General features: G+C 42.5%; 1 protein-coding gene across 1 annotated transcript in view; it reads right to left on the reverse strand.

Annotated features, from left to right (window-relative positions):
* DTL (denticleless E3 ubiquitin protein ligase homolog) overlaps positions 1 to 22,701 on the reverse strand; it is a 24,861-nt gene continuing 2,160 nt past the window's right edge. The window contains exons 6-15 of the mRNA XM_080586294.1: positions 22,262 to 22,327; positions 20,953 to 21,068; positions 19,398 to 19,471; positions 18,340 to 18,443; positions 17,253 to 17,357; positions 14,615 to 14,727; positions 10,149 to 10,238; positions 8,225 to 8,360; positions 3,365 to 4,209; positions 1 to 1,828 (exon numbers count right to left, since the gene is read on the reverse strand). Coding sequence (XP_080442420.1) covers positions 1,760 to 1,828; positions 3,365 to 4,209; positions 8,225 to 8,360; positions 10,149 to 10,238; positions 14,615 to 14,727; positions 17,253 to 17,357; positions 18,340 to 18,443; positions 19,398 to 19,471; positions 20,953 to 21,068; positions 22,262 to 22,327 — 1,718 coding nt within the window. The 3' untranslated portion in view covers positions 1 to 1,759. The remainder of the gene's footprint in view (positions 1,829 to 3,364; positions 4,210 to 8,224; positions 8,361 to 10,148; positions 10,239 to 14,614; positions 14,728 to 17,252; positions 17,358 to 18,339; positions 18,444 to 19,397; positions 19,472 to 20,952; positions 21,069 to 22,261; positions 22,328 to 22,701) is intronic.

The raw sequence follows: 22,701 nt of genomic DNA on the forward strand, positions 1-22,701 counted from the left end.
CCTGTTTCACTCAAGATATTATCAATTCAAATAATCAATTTAAAAATCCTTTTTTTTTTTTTTTTTTAAAAAGAGCACTACAAAAAAATGCCCAAAGCACTACATTACCTTCCCCACTTTCTTCTAACTTAATGACATCTCCTCAAAGGTCATGGGATGATGGCTTGTAATTCAATAAAGAAGAGGAAGTTGTTCTGGTCCCTACACATACCTGAGTGCTCCTGCTAAAAGCTTCAACTTGATGATGACTACTGTTGTGTTTTTTTTTTCTTTAAATTACATTACCCATTTATTTTTTCTTTGTAACTATAAGAGACCTTTCATAGAAGCCAGTTCTTTCATGTATTTTACTTCCTTGCAAAATACAATCCACAGCAAAACACAAACCAGCATGTTTTCTTCTAATCCCTTTCAGCTACCATAGTAATTCAATGATGCTGTAAAGTAGGTCTGAAATTTTCAGACAGAAAACATGAGTTAGTTGGAGCACATCCCCATCAAATACCTCAATACTTTTGCAATATAACGACTTAATAGGGATTCTGAGGTACTATTTATTTATTTCAGTTCATAGGAACTATCATACCAGAAGACAGACTAAATGCTCCAATCTAAAATACAGATCTTTTACTAACCACCCCTCTGGAAACCATGACCACAGAGTTATTATCATTAGCCAGCAGGACAGTGATCTCATTTCAGCTGGTGACCTTGTTCTATCAGCATCAGTGATGACTTACAGATGGCAAAGCATGTAAAACATTAATATGTAAACGTTGTGAAGTGCTTTCTAAGATGTGAAGTGCCCCCTAATTTACTAGGTATTATTTTATAAATACTGTATTATAAGTGTTATAAAGGTATTTTACAAGCAGTTATTAATGCCTTTGCTGCAGGCTGAATCTGTAAGAAGTTTCTGAGCAACCAGCTGTTATGGAGCACTATTTAGGATAGATTAAACTAACTTTTGTAACACACCTTGCCAATATTTTATGTTGGAGAAGTGACAAGCTGTTGGTCTCAACAGCTGTAGTGCTGATGGTCCAAAAGCCAGCTAAGTTGGTAAATACAGAAGTTTTCAGACTTGGAGAAGGAAGGCGGTGGCAAGAGGAGTACAGGTATTAAGTACATGATTATACTCTCTCTCCTCTTGGAATATAATCAGCTGTGCCATTGGATGGAGGTGGATACAAGGGCATTTGAAAGTCTTCTGTATTTATTTACACTTTCATGACTTCCTTGCTCGGTTGTTGTTACTGTATGAGAGGAATAACTGGAAATGCCATTCACCATGAAGTGGCTCAGCTCTACCTCCAGCACAGGCTTCTTGACACACAACACTTGCTTTTCTGGAGGGTGCAATGCTTCACGCAGTACTCTTAAGCAGAGAAAATTTCAACAGCAGATTAGTAACATTAAAAGACAAGCTTCATGTACCTGTCAACAATGCACAGCAGAGCTGTTGCTCAATTTGGGATATAACAGTTGCCATGTAAAAAATACTCCGTTTTCTTTACAAAATAAGATCCATCAGCTGAAGTGATTTAAGAAACCATGAGTCTCTAAGTGTTATGATAATTTTCCATGCTCGGCCGATTTCAAATGTTAATGGCTTTAAAAAGAGGAGAGTAAAAACCCAAGTTTACTGAGGTCTGAAAACAAACTGTGTAATCCCGGCACATTGCTCTGGCAGTGCTGCTAAATCTGGTCTCAATACCACAGTGTCAACATCCATCAGGTGCAACTGCCACACACCGCTTCAGTCATTCTGTGGCTTTCTGTGGAAGTATGTGCAGATCTTCCTCATGGAAGATGGAGTGGTTACAGCCTAGAAAAAAAATCAACAACAAACAAACCACAAAACCAATAAGAAACGTTTCTTGGTTAACAGTTCTCATGCTGCAGGAGTCTTAAAGTCTCCCCTCCGTCATTACTCCACTTTGTTTAGCTTCCCAAATAAGATAGGAAATGAAAGGTTCTTTACTGTAATCTGTTTGTCTCACAGATAAGAAGCTTACCACCTACAGGAAACACTGGCGAAAAGCTGGGGTTGTCTTACTGCTGTAGGAAATGCACTCTGGCTGCAGCTCCAGCTTCCCTACTGCAGATTACAGGGCTGCAGATCCCCGAGATGTAACAGATCAATGAGCGCTGCTGCTACTCTAGGCACCTTGGCAAGCCTCGGGCGTAGCACAGGCCATGAGCATCACAAAATCTGAACTAGAGCATAATGGGCAGGACAGATGATTGCTGAACAGTAATCTCTCTCCAGGGCAAATCTTTACATCTTGTCTTTAAACCCACACTATAAGTACTTGTAGGTTTACTATAACCAAGTTTTCTTGGCACAACAATAACATGAATAGCTCAACTGCTACGCATAACCTAAGGAGTGGTGGCTTGCCCACTTCACATCTGCTAGAAATGCTGGAAGAGGTGAAATCAATTAAGACATGAGATACTTCACCAAAATAAGCCTTAAACTCGGCAACAACTGCTAGCATCAGATGTTCAGTTGAGAGCACAACTAAACTGTGACAACTGAAAATTTACCTGACATTTACTGAAATAAGACTCAGTCAAAGAAACTGTTGGACGTCAAGTCCAGTTTCAGAGAAGAGACGAGTTTGGTTTGTTTTTAAAAAATGTAATTATCATTTTTCAGTATGCATGCTAAATCCTCAAGCCCTCACACCAACTTTTTTAGCTGCTTTATAAGCTTAACTTTCAGATCCTAGGATGAGCTCAGTGCCAGGCTTCTTGTACATCAAAAGTAGGATTATGTAGGTCAAATCCTGTCCTCTGTCTCTTTTGCAATTTCTTTGTTTTCTGACAGTTTTCGATAGAATGAACTGAAGGCATTATTTAGCCCAGAGTTTTAAGATAAGTAACAAATTCTTTTGCTACCTGGGCTAGAATAAAATTTAGCTCTTTCTTCCAATGCTAACATGTCTTTCCAGTAACGTAAACAGGCAGATGTGACTGTGAACTCATAAACAATAGATCTGCCAGGAAAGGTGCTGTCATTACTGTGCTTCTTAGAGAAGAGCTGTATTACAGATGACAGCTACATCCTTCAAACATCCAGCTGGGGACTACGAGGATTTCTGAGCTCCTGTATGCTCTAAGTTCCTTTCAAAGGATGGACAACACCATCCTAAGAATTCTCTTCCTGCACAGAGGGGATTAGTAGATAACAGCATTAATGTATCTAACTTATTAGGCCAGAAATCATCTCTTTTGTCTGTAATCAGATAATTCTTTGAATGCCTGGGTGGGAGAGAGCTAACCATGCACAGAAAGCGGAGTGTGCTAGCTAGGGAAAACTTCTTTCGTTGCCACTGTCCCTGACCGTCCCACTTACATTTTTCGGTGAGGTGGCCACTGCCGCAGCATCCTGTCGTTTTGCACTGGGACTGTGAGATGACGGGGGGCTGCCAGCTTTGCCAGTCCGTAGCTTCTCTCCCAGAGCAGACAGCCAGTTTTTTCGTTCAGGTGAACTATTCTCTTTATCTACTACATCCATGCCTTTTCCACAAGGAGATTGGAAAAGAAGAGGGGGAGTTTGAACGTCGGATGGATTAATACGGCTTCCAGAAAGAGAAGGCTCTTTTGGGCTGTGGCTAGAGCCTTCGTGCTCATTATCCATGTCAGCCAGACTTAGAGAGCCTTCATCGCAAGCTTTCTGCTCTGCAGCCAAGTGACATAAATTCAGCTTGGACTTCTTAGCCACATGGTCCAGTTCAGTCACACAGCTGCAGGCCTGCAGACACTTCTGTCTCACGTCGCCTTCCTTGCTGCAGTCAAGCCTCCTCTTGGCACGCTTTTCAACCTGTGAGTGTGGTGCTTTAGGAGTGCTAGATGCTTCCAGGAGACCTTGTGTGACTTCTGCCAGGGCTTTTCTAGGAGAAAGAGCCTTTTTCCCCACTTCTGGAGGAGAAGAGGACGGAGTCCTGGTTACCCAGTGTTTAATGGACATTTTGGAGGAAGGCACAGGTTTGGGAGAAGCGCATGGGCTGGCTCCACTCCGCTTTGCTGGTGTGCAGGCTGCAGCAGTTTGGGTTTTGAGAGAGACCGTTAGAGTGTTTGTAGAAAGAGGAAGGTCTCCAGAATAACTGGGAGCACAGGCAGCCGGACGTGGCGAGGAAACGCACGGATTGCCCGCTGTAACAGCCTTGGCAGGAGTATTCTGTAGGCTGGCTGGTGATCCTGGTAGAGGAGAAATAAGTAGTTTAATGAGGAACATAGAACAGCAGATGAAAGGCAGACCTTTCATAAAGGCCCCTTCCAGGCAGGAGATGGATTCAGCACTCACCCTGCTTCTCAGACATACTCTGCTGAACTACAGATTGCATAGATGCTTCTTATTTCAGTTAAACTGATACAAATCCTATTTAAAATCCTTTATCATATGGCTAAGTATAATACAGTAGATTGTTTTAATGTCTGACTTCTATTCATATTCCTTCTAAAACTAGAACCCTTACTTAAGCTACAGCTGAGGGACTGATGGATAGGCAAAACAGATCTTGAATTTTCTAAGTTTATCTAGCCTTGCTGGCAGCTTTGCAATGGCTCAGTCCAGACAGCTCTGTTTTGGGAAACTGAGAACAAGGTTGGGTCCTTACCTGCAGCTGGTCATCTGCACAGTCTTTAATGGGGCCATGACTGAATTGAGGAGCAAAGGTACCGTAAGAAGGTCCCATAGGTAATTATAGTACCACAGAAACTTTATGCTACAATGCCTTCCCAAATGAATAATGCTGATAGTCAGGTGTTAACAGTTGCATATTTTTAAGATAAAAAAAAAATGTGAGAATGGGAAAGGACGTCCTCCTCTTGTCCTTTTGAAAGAACTTTCTGCAGTGCTGTATTAGTATGAAGTTGGTAGATTTTTTACCACACCCAGGGAAATGTGATAAGTTCTTCACCTCCTGAACAAGGACTTCAGTTCCAAAGAAAATAAAATCTGTCACTGTAGTTCAGTAATTTCTTTAAAATAAATGATCCCCAGACAAATATGTCACAATGCTATTTGAGCTCACTAGTCAAGATGTAAAAATCCCCTGCTCTTTTTTCCTGAATCCCTAGCTTAAGTTTCTGAATACCCAGTTTATTAAAACAGTAGTCATAGGCAGGTTTACACCCAGAACCTCATAAGGATCTCAGTAATGACAGTGGGAATAATATATAGAAAAGATCTCAATCTGCAGCAACATTGGAAATTTTTTTTTTTAAGGCACCCTCCAGAGACCACATTAGCAGGTCTCTTAGATGCCTGATTTCTCATTCATGTAACTTGAGGTGATGCAATTAAGTAGGATAGCACATGAGTTACCCCAGGCATTTCCACTACCGAGCACAAGAGCTCTAAATGTTTTCTGTATTCCAGGGGTTTATTCTGAACTCCTAATTCTCAACATTAGCTGCTGTACTGTAAAGCACTTCATTAGGACAATGAGAAGTCTACTGTGAATAACCTGCCATTTTCTTTAGGTCTCTAGGCTGTCTGACAAATAACACGTCAAGCGATCACCTACACAACTCTTTGATTACATACCCTAATAAACCTCTTTTGATCTTTCCTTTTACTGCATTATCTAGCCCTTTAAAATACAAGTACTGGTGCACCATATCAGGACCCCATATTAACAGATCCCACTACAAACCACCTTAAAGCATAAACAGAATTAAAGGCTTTCCTGATAAAGTGTGCTACCTCATAATAATTTACTTCAGCCTGGACTAGGAGAAAGTGACTGCCAAGATTGGTTCTCTTAACCTTTACTTTAATGAGCACTTACAAAACAATAATATTTAAGCTGGGGAATTTGTTATATTTAAAAATTTAAGCTACTAGAAGAGAAGCAGCAAGCTCAGCAGTTCTCAATCCATAATGACCACCTACAAATTCATACAGCAGATATAAATGTGGCATGATTACCTGGGTATGAGTATTCTCAGTCTCAAACCAATCTGAGAGTTATACTGTGGAGACAGTGGATAAGCAAAAAAAGCTATCCTGAGAGTCGGACGGGAAGCAAACTAGCTACATCCCTGAACTTGAGATAAAGAAAATCAACACGAGGCTTTTTAGTAAGACTGCATGCATTATTCAGGCTTCTACTCAGTTCCAGGCTGTTTCCATTCATGCTGCTGCTCCACATAGTGTTGCATGCTTGTGCATACTTTAAATACCTGCAGTCAATTTGCATAACACCAATGCAGGTATTTGAGATGTTTTCCACCTTCTCTGCTACAAACGCTCTAAAGTGGTAGTACAAATCTCCAGATTTAAGACTCATGAATTTTTCAGGCACAGGCCCACTCCACAAATTTGGTTTCACAAAAGCGAAGAGAAAGTAGTGCAACTTCGGGAAACCACAAAAATAGTTTCCAAAGAAAAGGAAATTGCTTGCTACACTTCGTGATATAGGTCAACGGTTAATACCCAACCTCAGCCTCACAACTTGTTCCACATAAATAGGTGGAGAATTACCCAGATCTCATCCCAGCAAGTCTGAAATAGTACTTAATTGCCAATGCTGAATCAATCTCTGCAGATAACTCCCATATTCCAACAGCACGTGCTTTGTGCTCAACAGCCAAGGTCAGCAGGAAGCCTGCTGTTGTGCTTGCAGTGTCTGTGTACTTCCTTTTCCCTCCTGTGTTGCTTTAATGCAGTAAGAACAAGGAGAAATAAGCTATTTTTCCAGTAAAATTGCCAAAGCTGACTTGTAAAATTTTAGTGTACAAATTACTTCAGGTTTTAGGCTTCTACACTAGACTCATGCTTACTTCTGTGAAATACACGAAGTGTATTTTTCAGCCCTCTCTGTGTGCATGTACACACAAACCGTTTACCAGCTACAGAGCAGACCTGGCACTCTCCCTACTATTGTCCTGCAAACTTCCTGCAAGAGTTACTCACTGGCAAAAGGTTAGATGTAATGTTATCCCATTAGTGGGATTTGGAGACCTTCAGCCTTTATTTACGTTAGCCAAGGTGAAATTCATTTGGAAAGTGGCTAGAAAAGATAGGTGGAACACAGGAAGTCACACCAACAGCTGCTAAAAAGCTATTTTATTCTTAGTTCCAGAGCTACGCTACAGAAAAGCTCATCCTATTTCACTCAGGGGAGGGGGGTGTGTTATTCTCCTTTCACCCACTCTGCTGTAACAAAATGCAAATTTCACGCAAGTCAAAGCAATGCTATGACCCAGGGCTCCTTTCTTTTTGTTCTAGGTACTGTCCAGTGAGTAGCTTCTCCACCAGAGGAGCAGCAATTCACAATCAAGGCTACGCTAGAGACATTGAACATAGAGACTGATTTTTCCTGCTGCCAATTCTTCAAATGTACATATTATAATCATTTAGGCATCATTAGGCAACCTTAGGCATTCTTGGGTGTGATATAGTCCAGACCTGTCTGCTAGCTTTGAAAGCATGCTGCATAGTTTGTTTGATCACCTAGGCTTTGTAGACAGGTATTGTATTTGAACTGATGAATGCTACTGATTAATTTTGGAACAATATGATCATGTTGTGATTGTCTAAAGGCATTCTTGAAGTCCTTTCACCAAGTGCCATTTGTCTGTATGGACAGTCAGTCCCACTGCACAAAGGTAAAGAAAGAGATGTAATATTAATATCAGCAAAGAAGACTGACCAGAGTTCAGCTGCTGGGCAGAAGGAAACAATTCAGAGTTTCCAGGCTGTGCCATCAGCCCTTTACTTGGTAAAATAGGAACTGAAAAAAACATTAGATCTTACTGCTCTCTGTTACTATTTGACATGAAAAAAAATATGACTTGTTGCTACAGCTAATAACCAAACCCTCTTTAGCTGGAGATGTAAGAAAGCAGCTCTGAAGCAAGTGATTCTGGGTTCCAGCGCTGCCAGTTGAAGTCCATGCACACGGCATCTCCTTTGGCTGTTCACTTATCAAACCCTGCTGATGCCCACTGAAGACCTGGCTGCCTGACAAGCTATATTAATATTTACTTTGCAGGCTGGTCATGCAAACTTCATCATACTGTAAGCTACTTCAGCCAGCTCATCTTGGTGGCGGTAGAAGTATTTATAAGAAGTGTTTGGCTGGCTATATAAACTATTGCCTAACACAAAAAAAAATAGAAGAGTAAGACAAGCCAAGGTCTTTTGTTGGTGAACAGCCAAATTTCAGAAGCCCTGCTGGAGAGCAAGATATCACAGGGGCCTTACCTGCTCCACGTTGTTCTGTTCTCTTCTGTGTGACCCAGCCCACCAAGTTGGTTTTACTGAACGCTGACTTCTCCTCCTCAGGACAATGTTGTAGGCGCCAAATTCTCACAGTGTTGTCATCAGAGCACGTGGCAATCTGCAATATAAGCGTGTTTGTTGCAGTACCCGGGGCACTGCAACATGACCTAGGACAGCTACACCCAACACACCAAGCCAGTATGAATGCAGGGTGAAATCTGGTTGGCAAGGGGACAAGATTTACCCTTAAAGCAAATGAAACAACTCAACTCTATTTCATTGTTGTACCATTGACAAGTGTTTGCTTTAAAGGGGAAGGCTGCCTCTCAGACAAAAAGCCTTCAATTCTTTTTGCTAGAGAAATCCCAGCCACCAGTAACCCTTGGCCTTGCACAGCTCTGTAACAGAGGACAGCCTGCTCAGGAAGGGCCAGCACATATTTTGCAATTTCCATCACTCAGTAGCCAAAAGCAGACATGCTGCTTCTTGCACCTGCATCGAGGTCTGTCTCTCTTACTCAGGACCTTTTCTGCTTGGGGACAGACATTCTCAGCACACTGAGAAGGTGACACTGGAAGGCTGTTGCACCAGCCTTAAGTGCTATCTCTGCAGACTCAGATGTCTGGCAGAGAAACCAATTCTGCTAGAAACATTCACCTAGATTCCTGCTGTTCCGAAATGATCTGCGGAAGTTATTTCAAACAAGCAGCAGCACCTACCTAAGCCACGCTTTTATGGCTCTGTTTGGACAGGTTATCTGGTGACTCACATGGGAATCACCAGCAAGAAGGAAATGCTGTAGCCAAAGTTCATAGTAATGTGGATGGGAAAGTGTCTATACTGTGACCTGTGACACCAATATTGCCCCCCCAGAAAGCAACTTGGCCTCTCAAATCACTTCAAGCAGCTTACTGACCTTTCTTAGCACCGCATTTTCTCTTTTCTCCATGCTTCAGAGTCTGTAAAGTGGGTAACTATTTTTTACCTGAGTTGAGATAGATTTTAAAGGCTGTATTGCTCTGCATTTCCAAATCATAACGATCAGGATGCTGGGCCACAGAGACCAGAGATTTTATCAAAAATACCAGTTCACATATTCTTCTGCGTCTTACACAGCTAGAACAATTCTCCCTGTCTGTCTGCAAGACTCCCACTCTCCTATATTGTAAAGTTTTTTTGAACACCTGATGCTGCAGTGAAAGCTAGGTAAAGTGGCTGACTTGCATACCTATGGGATGCAAGAAACTTTAGCTATTATTAGGATACTGTCTAGGATTTTTCGGAGTTATTTCTCAGTTTGAGCTAGGCCAGTCATTTAAACCAGTTTCCTCTGTTAATTCTCTTCCTTCTAGCGATACTTGGGGCATAATAACTGACATAAGCATAAACTGCAGGTTTTGGAGTCTACACACAAATATTTGTCAAAAAACAGCTCAGATCTTGAAAAAAGTCACAATGAAAGAGTCCATGTGTCTTTTAGAGGGCATTCAAAACTTCTTACCACTCTGTACAAGACTGGCAGATGTATCAGTGGTCAGACAGTTAAGTATGGAACCACTAAGCAAGCTTTTGGCTTTTGAAAGCCCTGATGACATAGTTTCACAATTTTGTCTCTCACAGAATAGTGTAACAAGCTCTCATCAGGAGAAGTCTTTGTTCATTTACAGTTTGCTAGGTCTTATCAAACAGCTCAAATTATTACAAATATCAGAACCTTTTCATTATTTTTCACTCATGCAACAAGCTTGGTTTACTGCCCACCCCCTCCTCCTGAATGAACATTTTTGGAAATTATTAACTAAGAACTTCCTTCCAAATCAACAAATATTACTGCAATTTTGAAAAGCAAATATTGTCACATTACATCTATTGTTTCATAGGGAAGACAATTTTTCAGAAAACAAACCTTTGTGAAGTCTGAAGGACACCAAGCAATGGAGGTAACCTCTTGAGAGTGACCAACAAGTATCCTTGGAGGCAGGCTGGGTTCAGAAACCTTAAAAATTCCATAGAAAAATAAGTATAAAATCACAAGACCCAGAGCCTAATATACACCACTGAGAAGGGCCTCCGCAGCCCACCTGTGAAGCGTGCAAATACTTTGTCTTTTCCATATGAGACAGGCAAGTTAAATGCTTCCTGCCTGTAACCATAGTCCATTGCAGCTGAGAGGCAAACCCAAACCTAAATCCCTGTTCCTTACTTCCAAGACTTCTTTTTGGCACTGGCTGCCTGAGGAGCTGTCGCACCCTCCCTGAAGACACCGCAGCTCTGCAGTTGTATAAAAGCAGTGTTCTCTGGAGGACTGAATGTCTCAAAGCAAGGGAACAATTTCACAGGGATGATGTTAATAAAGATGGCTATTCCATGGCAGCTGTTCAGTGGACCACGTAGAGTAAGACCAGAGTTTACTTCACCACCTCATGGACTAGCCAGAGATGTCTTAACGCTCTTCCTTCCCCACAAAGCATCCCCACATCACGTACTGCTGACAATCTCTTCTGAGAGACACGGACTGACGGAGCTCTGAGAATCAGTTCGTATTTCATCTCTAGAGCTGAAGCAGCTGGCCAGCACTGAGAGGTACAGACTTGCCTGGAAACACTTGCTTAATTCCTGCTGCACGTGGGATTTCTGCCAGAGCTGTCAACCCAACACACTACACAAGCGTTTTGCTACATTAAGTAACTATCTGTTCTAGGTAAGATGCTTAAAAGTTTGGGAAGCTCATACTTTGAATGAGAATAGGTAAATATATTCTGCTGCTGTTTTGCAAACATCCCTACCACAAATGGTTTATTAAAAAAAACAAAACCACCACCACCACCAAAGTTCAATAGATGAATCTTCACTGGCTTCAGAACCGGTATTTGTATGGCTGCCAAATGTCTGAACCTCTTCCAGCCAACCAACTGGACCACAAAGCCTCTTAAGAGTTCACAAAAATGCTCCCTATAGCACACACACCCATTAAACTCGAACCCCGTTTCTCTTTAACCGTTCATAAACCTTTCTCATTTTTATTATTAATCCATATTATTATTACTCTTCAATCACAGCTCATGTGACAGATACAGCTGAAGTTAGCATTAGGTGGCCCAAGGAAGAAAACACACAAACATACACGCATGCACACACAGATTACATCCAAGCTTTGCATGCTTTCAGCAGACAATCCGTTCCAGATCTATGAGTCACCATTATTGACGTGATATTATAAGGGGGATTATAAGGAGGATTTGCATATATGACTAAGTGAATGAACTGATCCTTTACTGTGTGGGAAAAGGAGTAGATGTTACATACAGGTTTCAAAGAAAGATGCAAAACATCTGGGAAGACTTCTGATCTACACAGAAGTTTTTTGGTTACGTTTTTATTATTTTTTTCCTTGTGGATCACCTCCTATAGCAGCCTGTGGAATTGTAATCGAATATCCAGCTTCTGAATCTAGTAACTTGTTCTGATATTGTGAGAAAAATCAGGTTCTTCGTAACAGGCCACTTTTTTCCCCTGACATAGCAGAGGCAATCACTGACTAAATATCCACTAAATGCCTTGTTCAGATTATTCCTTCTCTGCCAAAACATGCAACGTCATGGAAACTAAATCCCTATTTAGGGAATAATCAGAGGTGCAGAGAACACCTTCATTTACTAATAGTCTTGCAATGCACACATAACAGACTGAGTAGTCACTAGTAGTCGCTGACTGCTGAAAGGAAAGCAGAGGAAGAAAATAACTCTTGCTGGGCCAAACTGGTTTTACACTGCAGTGGTGTAAATTAATAATGTAAATTGGGTTTAATTGGTTTGTGTACTAAAGTAGGATAGGATGCATTCATTAGAATATGAACAAGGAGGAGGCCAACCTACACTACCCATACTAGGGCGCTAGAAAAAAAAAAGCATTAGCAAGAGTTTTGTATTTCCTTATTTCCCTGGAATGCTGAAGTATTCAGAGTCCAGAAACCCTCATTTTAAGCCTTGCTTCCTAAGGAAGGGAGGCTTCTGCAGCAAGGGGACCCATCTGTCTACTTCAACCTTTGGCTGAAATTGTTCAGCAGGTCCACACCCAAAAGAGGGCAGTGATCTTGAAACAGCTTCGTGCTGATGAGACAGAGCATGCAGCCAGCGTTTCCCGTGGAGCAAGACAGGCAGAACTGCAGCCCCGTCCGTTGCATTTGGCAAAAGACAGTTGGCCAGCCTGTGCATTTCACGTCAAGATTAGCCACAGCCCATGCTGCTTTTTGCCTGATTTGACAGGATATTGTTGGAAGTCAGAGCTATTGTGGAAAGGTTAAAAAACAGAGAAACTTAGGAAATGAGACTTTATTAGTTATTCTACTCATTGAACAGCTGTTGTATCCATTATCAGGATTCAGCATAAAATGGTGTGTATAGGTTTATGCTTAATGATACAGAAGCACATACATTCCAACACTGGGACAGACAGACCAAAGGGTAGCTTAATATAGTTATATTGAAGGATAATGGAACTATGGAAGTGTACACCTATAAAGTACGTTTTTTATTACGGGGGAAGTAGCTCAGCTAGGTACCATTTCTGCAGACAGAAACGTCTCTGCTCTCTGGCTTTTATGATCTTAGGGTTGTTTGAGTCAGTTCATTAACTGACAGATTAATAATTAAAAAAACAACCCAACACAATAAAGTGAATGTTCATTGTCTGAAAGTGATGTTATACACAGAAGCAGACTGAAACAGCGCCCTCGTCAGCAATACCTTCTAGCCACAGTATTCCCTGGGAACTGCTGACCCAAGCACAGCTTGGCAGTGCTTCCAAAGTTCCTCGAAGAAATAATCTGGGTGGACAACGTCTTACTCTGTCTTTTATTCCTTGATAAGGTCTTGGTCTGCCTTTATTTCTCTCTAGATGTGGAAAGCTAGCGCTCTTCATTAGGTTCTTTCCAACATTACCTGTTAACTGTTCATGAAATATCTAAGCACATATTTTCACAGCACTCTAAATCCTCATCCCAGGAAAAGATACATGTGTTTCAATGTCAGTAAAGTCTTCCAACATTTAAGACAAATTAAGAAGCCTCTGCAGATGACAGATCTGAAAAAAGAGACCAAGTTTTACTGAAGGTCCCTCTTTCTAACATGACTGTGGGAATAAAAGAAAAGTGATTACCTGATTACTTATTTAATAAGTATGCAATATGATCTGTCACCCACATGTGACAGCAATAGAAGCCTCCTGTATGCAAATACCTTTAAAATGTATTTGCATAAACATTGAGATGTTATGACGTCCTTGAATGCTCTTGACCCAGTTCCAGCCACTTTTCCACGAAAAAGCCAGAACACGTGAATGCAGGATGCGCAGCCCAAGTTTCCACAGGTATTTTTGCTGAACTTGCAAAGAACTAAGGAAGGCTAAAATTACACTGCTTGACATGGAACTGGCCATGCTACTGCACTCCTGCTACTTCTGAGTAAGCAACCTAGCTGCTTACAAGAAGTGTTCTCACAATCAAAGGGACTACATGCTCAAACTACAACAAAAGAAGGGTGACCCTCTTCCCTCAGAGCTTTCTATTTTACTTTCAAACTCATTCTGAACAGGGCAAACAATTCAACAGTCCCTAAGATTACCCAGAACCTGAAACGAGCAGTCATCTGCAGCTTCTGTCTGCTCTACTTCAGGTAGGAAGTCTACTCTATTCCTGTACAGCTGTAAACTATGGAGAACAGAACTTGAAGCACGCCTTATTCTGAGGTCCCTGCTATTAACTTTGTGACATTTGCATTTCCTACACGTCAGCACAAGATGCCAAGTGACTAAGCCTCTCAGCTGTCAGACAGTGCTTTGGAATTTTTGCTGAAGGCTCTGGCTGAGCCCTCGCTATAATACAAAGGCTTTAACTACTGCAAATTACGTATGAGAAAAAGCTAAGTCTGCACCAAGAGCTAGAAAAGTGGAGGTGGGGAAGAGCGCCCTTTAAAACAATTAAGTTGTTTTTTTTTTTCCCTAACATGCTCCATTGCTAAACATGAACCAAGAACTCTCTACTTGTCATAGCTGCTTGAATCAACAGGATTGAAAGAGGACTGTAATGCCCATTAAAACCAGATTACAATCAGCAACTTGCAATAAGCAGCAGTGATGATAGATGTATTGATGGCAGGAGAGTAGCTCTGTTTTACATTAGTTACATCTAGCCTGGACAGCAACACGCTCTGGGCACAACATGCCAGGAGCTAACCCCACGCTGCTTTAAGTAGGAGTGGGAGGCAGGGAGTGTCCTACGTGAACATGAAAAGCAAATGAAACGAAAGAGCAGAGCACTTCTGGGCAGCCAGCCTGGGCAGGCCCGCTCCCTTGGGTTTCTCCCAAGCGTCTCACCTTCCAGATGTACGCGTTGCAGTCACTCGAGCCGCTCACCAGAAACTGGTCATCTGGGCTAGTACTGGATTTGATGTAAAAGCTAGAGTTCTGGTGTCCGCTGAAAACCGCCACTGTGAGAAAAACAATGAAAGTAAAAACACCACTCAGCGCACAGCTGTGGGGTTGGGTGCATAAGCAGGGCTGATCTTACAGGCTTTTCCTGCCCAGCCACGTATCCTCTAGAGAAAGTGGTTGTACTGCTCCCTTGCTCTAGGGCTCGGAGCTCCAGCCGGCAGGTAGCAGGAAGCATCATTCAACAGCAGCCCTCATGGCCCCTCATACAAAGCAGGTTTACCTGAACGGCTCTCTCCACAGCATTAGAAAGCAGTGGCAGGTTTATTAAAGCTTTGACCTGGTTGTGATACAAGCAGAGCCCAGACATCACGTGGGCTACCCCAAAGCTCTGGTTATGGCCCCTCATCCCTTCTTCCCAGTGCTGCGGCCACCAGTCCCACTACATTAACAAGGACAGTCGCACAGAACGCTTACGCTGAAGCAACCAAGGCATTTGCTACTCCTTTCTCTGGCTGCCAGCATCTCCATTTCGTCAGCAAAACGTCCTCTGTGTCAGCTACGCTCGTCAGACATCTATATTTAACGTCCCCGTAAAGCTTCACCTCGAGGCCCTGAATAGCTGCTGCTCTTCCTATTGCAAGCACCGGAAGAGCCAACGGCCAACACAGGAGCTGAACATGGATGTGGAGCACCCCAGCCTCGTTATCGGGGTGGAAAGGGCAAGTTTCCTGATTTAGCACCACGTGGGGCTGGCACACCCTCGCCCGGCCCTCGGAAGTAGCGACACTGTGAACGTTGCAGGATCCACAAGAGCGCAGCAAGAAAATGGCAGTCAGCAGTCAGTTAGAGGGCTTTCAGACTCTTTTCCGTCGTGTTTTTGGCAAAGAAGGTAACCCACAGACCAGAGGACGTGGTTGCCTCTGGCTTTCTTTGAAATGTGGTGAGACCCCACAAGATGCTTTGATTTTAACCTGCGGCTCCTTCTGTGCAGTGGTTACAGGCAAATCCTATTACAGAAGGATTTCCTCACAGCTCCCTTCCAGCTAACGCTGTCCCGGTATTAGATCGGAGCTGCTGCCGTCTGGATAAAGACCAGCGAGGCTGGAGGCCCTGCGTCCCCGCCGGCACCTCACGCCAGCCACAGGCCCGTGCTGCCCTCTGCGGGAGGCACGGCACACCATTCCCCGGCCAGTTCCCCAAAAGGCACGCACATTTTTCAGCCGGCTGGATGAATCAAGATTTCTCTCCAGGTTTTATCTGCTACACACGAGTCAACGGAAGGCAATAGCTATGTGCAGAGGCAGGTAGCGGAGTGTCTTGGGCTTTGTCCCGTTCTTGCCGGGGGACAGGCCGGTGGGAGAATTTCCACAGCTCAGTGGTGGCACCCAGGATTAAAATCAACAACTGACCTATTAATATTTAATCCTTGCACTACTTCTCAGCTTTGGAAGCATTCCCACCCAACAGACTGCCTTGCTGAAGAGCATACAGAAGGACACATTGTTCATTTAGTTTCAATTAACTGAAAGACTAAGAAAAGGCAATGGAAACTAAATCATATGTCTGTCTGGAATGCATCTAATAAGATTTGCCGCTTTCTGAGAAGTGGCCATTGGCCTATGACAAAGAAGCTTAGTGCACCAAAGTCTGTGACCCATCTTGTCAACAAAAAGGTCACAGATGCTGAGCTGAAGGAATCTAAAAAGTTGAGAAAAAAATGAGAGAAAAAAAGAAGCATCTCCACGATATGCTGGGGATATTTTCTCCCAGAAGCTGCTGCGGAAGCTAAATTAAACAGACACCTTAGAATATCTGAGTATGACATAATAGGTGATCACTTCACATGGATTCAGACCCTAAAAGTTGAAAGATCAGAGATTGACGGTAAGCAGAAGATTCAAGATTGCTTCAGGCGGGCAGCAGGTGGACACTAACCATTCCTCGCAAGATAACCAGAGTCAATTTGCAAACTACTCTTAGTGTCAGTCTAGCTGAAGCAGCATCTGCACTTACATATGTTTTTGTGCTATTACCTTTATTTATGATGGTTTAAAACTAAATATGAAGTCTTTGTAATATTAATATATAAAAGTATAATATTCAACAGGTGCCTTCTTTCCCAGGTACTTTCAGACATAAGAGAATCAAATAGGTTTTCTATGCCTTCAAGCTGGTCTCTCTAAGTCACAGTGCATGAGGTAGAAACCTGTCTTTCTATGCTCTGTAACATCTGGCTAACGCTGCCAGATGTCAGTCCATAACATGCTCCTTGTCTCTCAACTGCCCCACAAAACTGCTACACCAGGGTTCCAGCAAGTGCCTTGAGCACTGAGGGCTGGGGATACCAAGGGCTAGGGGTGAGCTCTTTGCACCTATTCCATCACATCAGCTGCAGCTCTAACAGTGTTGTTTTCATGGCTGATCAAGAACAAGTTTGCAGCAGAAGTCTGTATCCATGCAACACAACAGCAAACCAGCCAGCTGTTTGATTTTAGTAGATGCTTGCTCTTATGGATGACCTCAAAACTTACTGTACACAGCACTATTTTTAACAGGTATTTATCACAGATATCACTCTTACCTGGAGTGGTCTTTAAACTTGTCATATTGAACATGTAGATACTGTCGTCAGTGCAGTTAGCAAAGAGATTAGCACCAGTGGAATCCAAAACCAGACTAGAATATCCTTAAAAAAAAAAAAAGAATTTCTTTCTAAGAAGTAACTCCAGAAAACATTTTGGACAACAGGCATTCTCAAAGAAATGAGAAGAGAGGGAAATTTGGAAGTGATATCTATTACGCAAGATAGATTGTCATTGGAAAGTTTACTTGTTTGACAGAGCACTTGCTGGAGAAATAAAGTGCCTAGAACAACGTCTACATTTTCTCATGAGGATTCAGGGTGCTATTTAGAGAGAATTCCCACCTTCAGAGCAGGCAAGCAATTTATCTGATAGTTTCAAATGGATAGCAGGAACATCCAATTGTAGAAACAAAGGTTAAAAGTGAATAGAAGTCCTCATGCTTTGGTGGCTTAAGCCATCCTTTGATATGCTAGTGACTTAGCTTTAAGCAGAATCTTTTCCTGCAGGCAAGTTATTTTATAGCCAGCTCCTCAAAGACTTCCCTCGTTCTTGGGACTTATACTGACCGTTACTTATACTGACACATCAAGACGGTTGACAAGTCATCAGCAATTACTGTGTTGCATCAGAGCATCATAAGGTGCTAAGTACAGAGCAACATGAACAAAGACACTATTGTTTTTGATGAGAAACAGCTTCAATTATTGTTCGACTCTCAAAGGTTATGATGTTAAAAAACAGCCCCTTCTGTTGTCTTTGAAAGATACAATGCAAACAGAGTTCAATCTAGATTCAACTCATGTATCAAAAGTGCTAGCTAAATTCCACCTACAGAGCTCTATTATTCCCTCATCTCCAGTTCTGAGAACACACTGCTGAAGCTTATGCAAATTTGTATCATTGGTACAATGATAAAAAAGTGGAGCACTTTCAGTTGTCAACTTGAAAATTTGGTATTGGTGATCAAAATATCCTGCTGAACTCAGTCTTAACAATATTTGGCTAAAAATACAAGAGATGGCATTGTCAGTACTTCTTAAAATCACCTTGCAAATTTAGTAAATACCTTATCCAATAACTTACCCAGTTTGCGAGTACTGGTGCCAGGGTAGCAGAAAGACTTGAAAGGCAACGGCTCCTGACGGTAAGCAGCATAGTTCTTGCGCAAGTCCCAAACTTTGATCACGCTGAAATATAAAAGCACATGTCTCTAGCTTGTCAAAGCTCAAAAACTTCTCTTGCAATGCAGATAGAGCCTTCAATAAACACAGGAAGACAGGTTGCTTATTGAGGAGTGCCCAGCGATAAGGAGTACAGCAGAGCAAAAACAGAGCAGAGATGTGCTGAAAGCAAAGCAATTATTCTGCCGGGTACGGATGAGGAAGCAGTATTGTCTTCTGTAACTAACACAACCTACAACATGAGCTCACAAGTCAAGTTTCCTCAACTAGTAAAAGGAAAGAACAAGGATGCCTTTATACTCCTGACAGTTATGTTTTTAAAAATCAAGTCTTTTAAGGTTTTTCTTGCTCTTCAGGAGCAAGCCTCTTCTTGAGCCATAGGCAAGAGTATTATCTGTCTCAGAAAGACTCTGGAGAATACACCTCCACATGGTGCATCCTAAAGAAGCAAGACCTGAAAGTGTAATCTCCATGATAATCGGTGGGATGTTTTGCTTGCGCTCCAAGATGCTGCAACAGATCTGGCAGCTAAAAGAATGCATCCTTTATAACTCAAGGCAACATTTTCTCAAATGCCCACACATATCCAGGCACCAACCACCCACTCACATCCCAAAACAGCTCCCTATCTAACAATAGTCTGTTTACTTGTGGTCCTATAGGTCCATGAGAACAGACAGAGATAAGAACTGTTCTCATTCTGCCCCATAGCTAAAACACTAAAATGAACATTTACCACATATGCAGTTTGTCCCAGTGCTGCAATCTTGAATAAGGAAGAAAAGCAGCATTCAGCTCTGGCAATGCAAGCTGGCAGCAAGCTCAGCTGACTATAACTAAAGGTAATTGTAGCTTTGTGGGCCACTGTGTGATCTTTGGAAAAAAAAATATCTTCCAATCTTTTTATGCCACTAAGAGCACACAGAATAGCATGGGAAAGCAGGCATCCTCCTTCCTTACCCATCAACAGCTCCTGCAGAGATAAGAGTATGCTCATCCTGAAGCAGCACCACAGTTACACTCTGTTGGAAATCCTTAAGAAAAAAAAAGAAAATTTTGTTTGCTATCAAGGTCAGCAAAATCTTGCTGCTTTCAAGGCCAAGTGAACATTATTGAGGACACCTCCTTTTAGCCAGACAATCTTGTTCCTCTTGGCTGTAGGCCAGCCTGAGTTTTGCTCTAGAACTAGCTTGAGCTTCTTGGGCTCTCTCCTAACAGAATTAGCTTTGTGCTTTCTAGCAAGCTGGTCCCCACAGGCAGGAGAACCTGGAATACCAGATGCCATTTCAGACACAACCATCCTTTCAACACTCCCCCACCCCATCAGTGAAATTGCCAGTGAATTCTAAGTATTTGGACAGCAGTTTAGGATTACACCTTTCAGGTCAGAGATAAGATAGTTGTCTTCATCAATGAAGATTTAATAGATTTTGATAGATTAAATAAGACCAGTTCTTAGTCTGGTGAGGCAGTCATTTATGTGGTCAGACTTAAGGGGGGGAAGAAAAAAAATATTGGAATGCTACCTATCTTCCCCCCCCCCCCCCCCCCAAAAAAAAAATGCTGGCCACTCCTTTCCTCTCTGGAAAATAAGAAGTAATTTCACATGGTATTCACACAAAGATGGCTTTGATGGCATGTGGGTTGTTAGACAGATACACAACATCTAAAATTAGCCATATCAAGTGACCAGTGACCATGACACAAAAACCTGCATAGATAAATTGGAGCATTTACCAAAAACAAGCCAAATACTTCTCACCATTCAGAAGGACTTAAGGGTGTTGTTTGATGAGAAGCTCAACACAAGCCAGCAATGTGTGCTTGCAGCCCAGAAAGCCAACCGTGTCTGTGCTTCATCAAAAGCAGCATGGCCAGCAGGGCGAGGGAGGGGATTCTCCCCCTCTGCTCTTGTGAGACCCCACCTGCAGTGCTGCGTTCAGCTCTGGGGCCGCCAGCACAAGAAGGACAGGGACCTGTTGGAACAAGTCCAGAGGAGGACCACAAGGATGACCAAGGGGCTGGAGCACCTCTCCTATGAAGACAGGCTGAGGGAGTTGGGGTTGTTCAGCCTGGAGAAAAGAAGGCACTGGGGAGACCTTACAGCCACCTTCCTGTGCCTAAAGGGAGCCTACAAAAAAGTTTGAGAAGGACTCTTTGTCAGGGATTGTAGTGATGGGAGAAGTGGTCATGGCATTTAAAAAAAAAAAAAAGTAGGTTTAGATTAGATGTACAGAAGAAATTCTTCACTCAGAGGGTGGTGAGGCACTGGCACAGGTCACCCAGAGAAGCTGTGGATGCCCCATCCCTGGAGGTGTTCAAGGCCAGGTTAGATGAGGCCCTGAGCAACCTGATCTAGTGGTGGCATCCCTGCCTATGGCAGGGGGGTTGGCATTAGGTGATCTTTAAGGTCCCTTCCAACCCAAACCATTCTGTGTTTGCTTAGGAAGTCTACTATGTATAATCTTGTTCTCAGAACAGAGGCCCCCATTTCACTTGTATACCAGATACCTACCACCAGGGGAGCAAGACCTCTTAAGTTCTGCCTCTTCTTCTTGGGCTTGGAAGGAGTTTGCTTGTCAACCACATTGTGTGCTCCACTGATTTGATTCACCTGCCTATAAAATCCATCTGAAAGAAATCAAAAAGACACTTCATTAATAGTTTCTATGTCTACACAATTTTGCCACCACTTTAATAAAACAAGCAGGACCTGGGAATAAATCCTAAAAAGTGGCTGAGACTAGCCTTTAAAATCAGTAATATATCCAAAGACAGTAATTGTTAGTTACATACTAAACTAATGAGAACATAGTAGAAAACAGGAGCATATACTGCAAAAAATTGCAGAGGTCAATGTAGCACAGGCACTGAAGCCAAGACTAGTATGGGAAGGCTGCCCTTGGAAATCATTACCCCGCAGTCTGTTCTTCAACAGGCCTCCTGATCTTGAATGTTCAGCTGATTTCATCCTGAGCAAAACTGCACTTACAGGAAGGCTTCCAGTGCTTTCTAATTTATTTCTTGATTTTCTATTTAGCCTTTTGTCCTCTAGTTCTCACTTTATAATAGTAAAGCAGTATAATTTTCATAAGGTTACTTTTCTCCTTTTCCCCCCCCCACCAAACCTTCCACTCCAGTCAGGTGCAGCCTCCCTTTTCCCCCAGTTACCAGGCTCAAGAACTAGGGAACCTGAGACAGACAGCACAGTGAGATGTTCTGGCAGCACACGCCGGGAAACTGCTAGTGACAGAGCAGGGAGCTGAGGAGTATAAGGGCGTGACCTGGCAGGGAAGAAGCTCTAAGAAGCAGAAAGAGAGGAGCAGAATCAGCTCAGCCTGCATTTAGGTGTTCCCACAATACATTCAGTTGCTCCTCAAACTCACAAGGTCCTCTGCTCTGCTCTGTCTGCCATCCTTCCTACTCTGGTAGGAGACTTCCCAGCTTTGTTTCATCCCTCTAGATGGCTCTGGCCAAAACACCTCTCAGCCAGCCCATTTTAGTGCTAATATATTCTGATTATAGGTACACAAGGATATGTTCTGTACCCTCTTATCTCTTTACTGAGACAGAGTATTAACGGGACAGTGCGTAGATCAAGCTGCAAATCTGAGACAGAGTGGAACAACATATTAGACAGAGAAGAAATACTTATTCCATCCTTTTAGTGTACTAAAGCAGTCCCCTATTATCCGATAATCTTCTCCCTCTTACTAAAGTGTTGCCTACATTGTAATTGAAAATGTTAGTTCAATAATTATATTTGATAACTGTTTAGCATGTGATACGGAGCTTTTCTGATACGTATCTGAAAGTTCAGTTACCTTTCTTGTTGCATCTGGTATCCCAAACCATGATGTTTCCGTCTCTGCCTCCAGTACAGAAGACAGCTGAGAGAGAAATAGAGAGCTATTAGCTTCCAAAATGTGATAATTTAATGATCTGAATGCCATCTATGTGCCCCTGGCCCTAGAAATAGAAAGATCAGGCCATTGGTCTGCTGTGCTTTTTGATTAGTTTCCTTATTCTTCATGACCTTTCCTTACTACTATTCTAGAAAAAAAACCAACTGCTTATAAAGAATATTTCCATGCTTATGTATGTAAATAAGGACCAAGTGACTTCAATATCACGTCTTGACATCATGTCTAACTTGTCCAAGATCAGAAAAGGGCAGACAGCATCAGACCACTGTGAGGTTCCAACAAGTTGCTTTTGCTTCACTGGCTACGTCACTGTTCAGCCTGCCCATGCTATTTGTCAC

This window comes from Anser brachyrhynchus, assembly GCF_964034855.1.
Source record: "Anser brachyrhynchus genome assembly, chromosome: 3".
Taxonomy (NCBI): Eukaryota; Metazoa; Chordata; class Aves; order Anseriformes; family Anatidae; genus Anser; species Anser brachyrhynchus.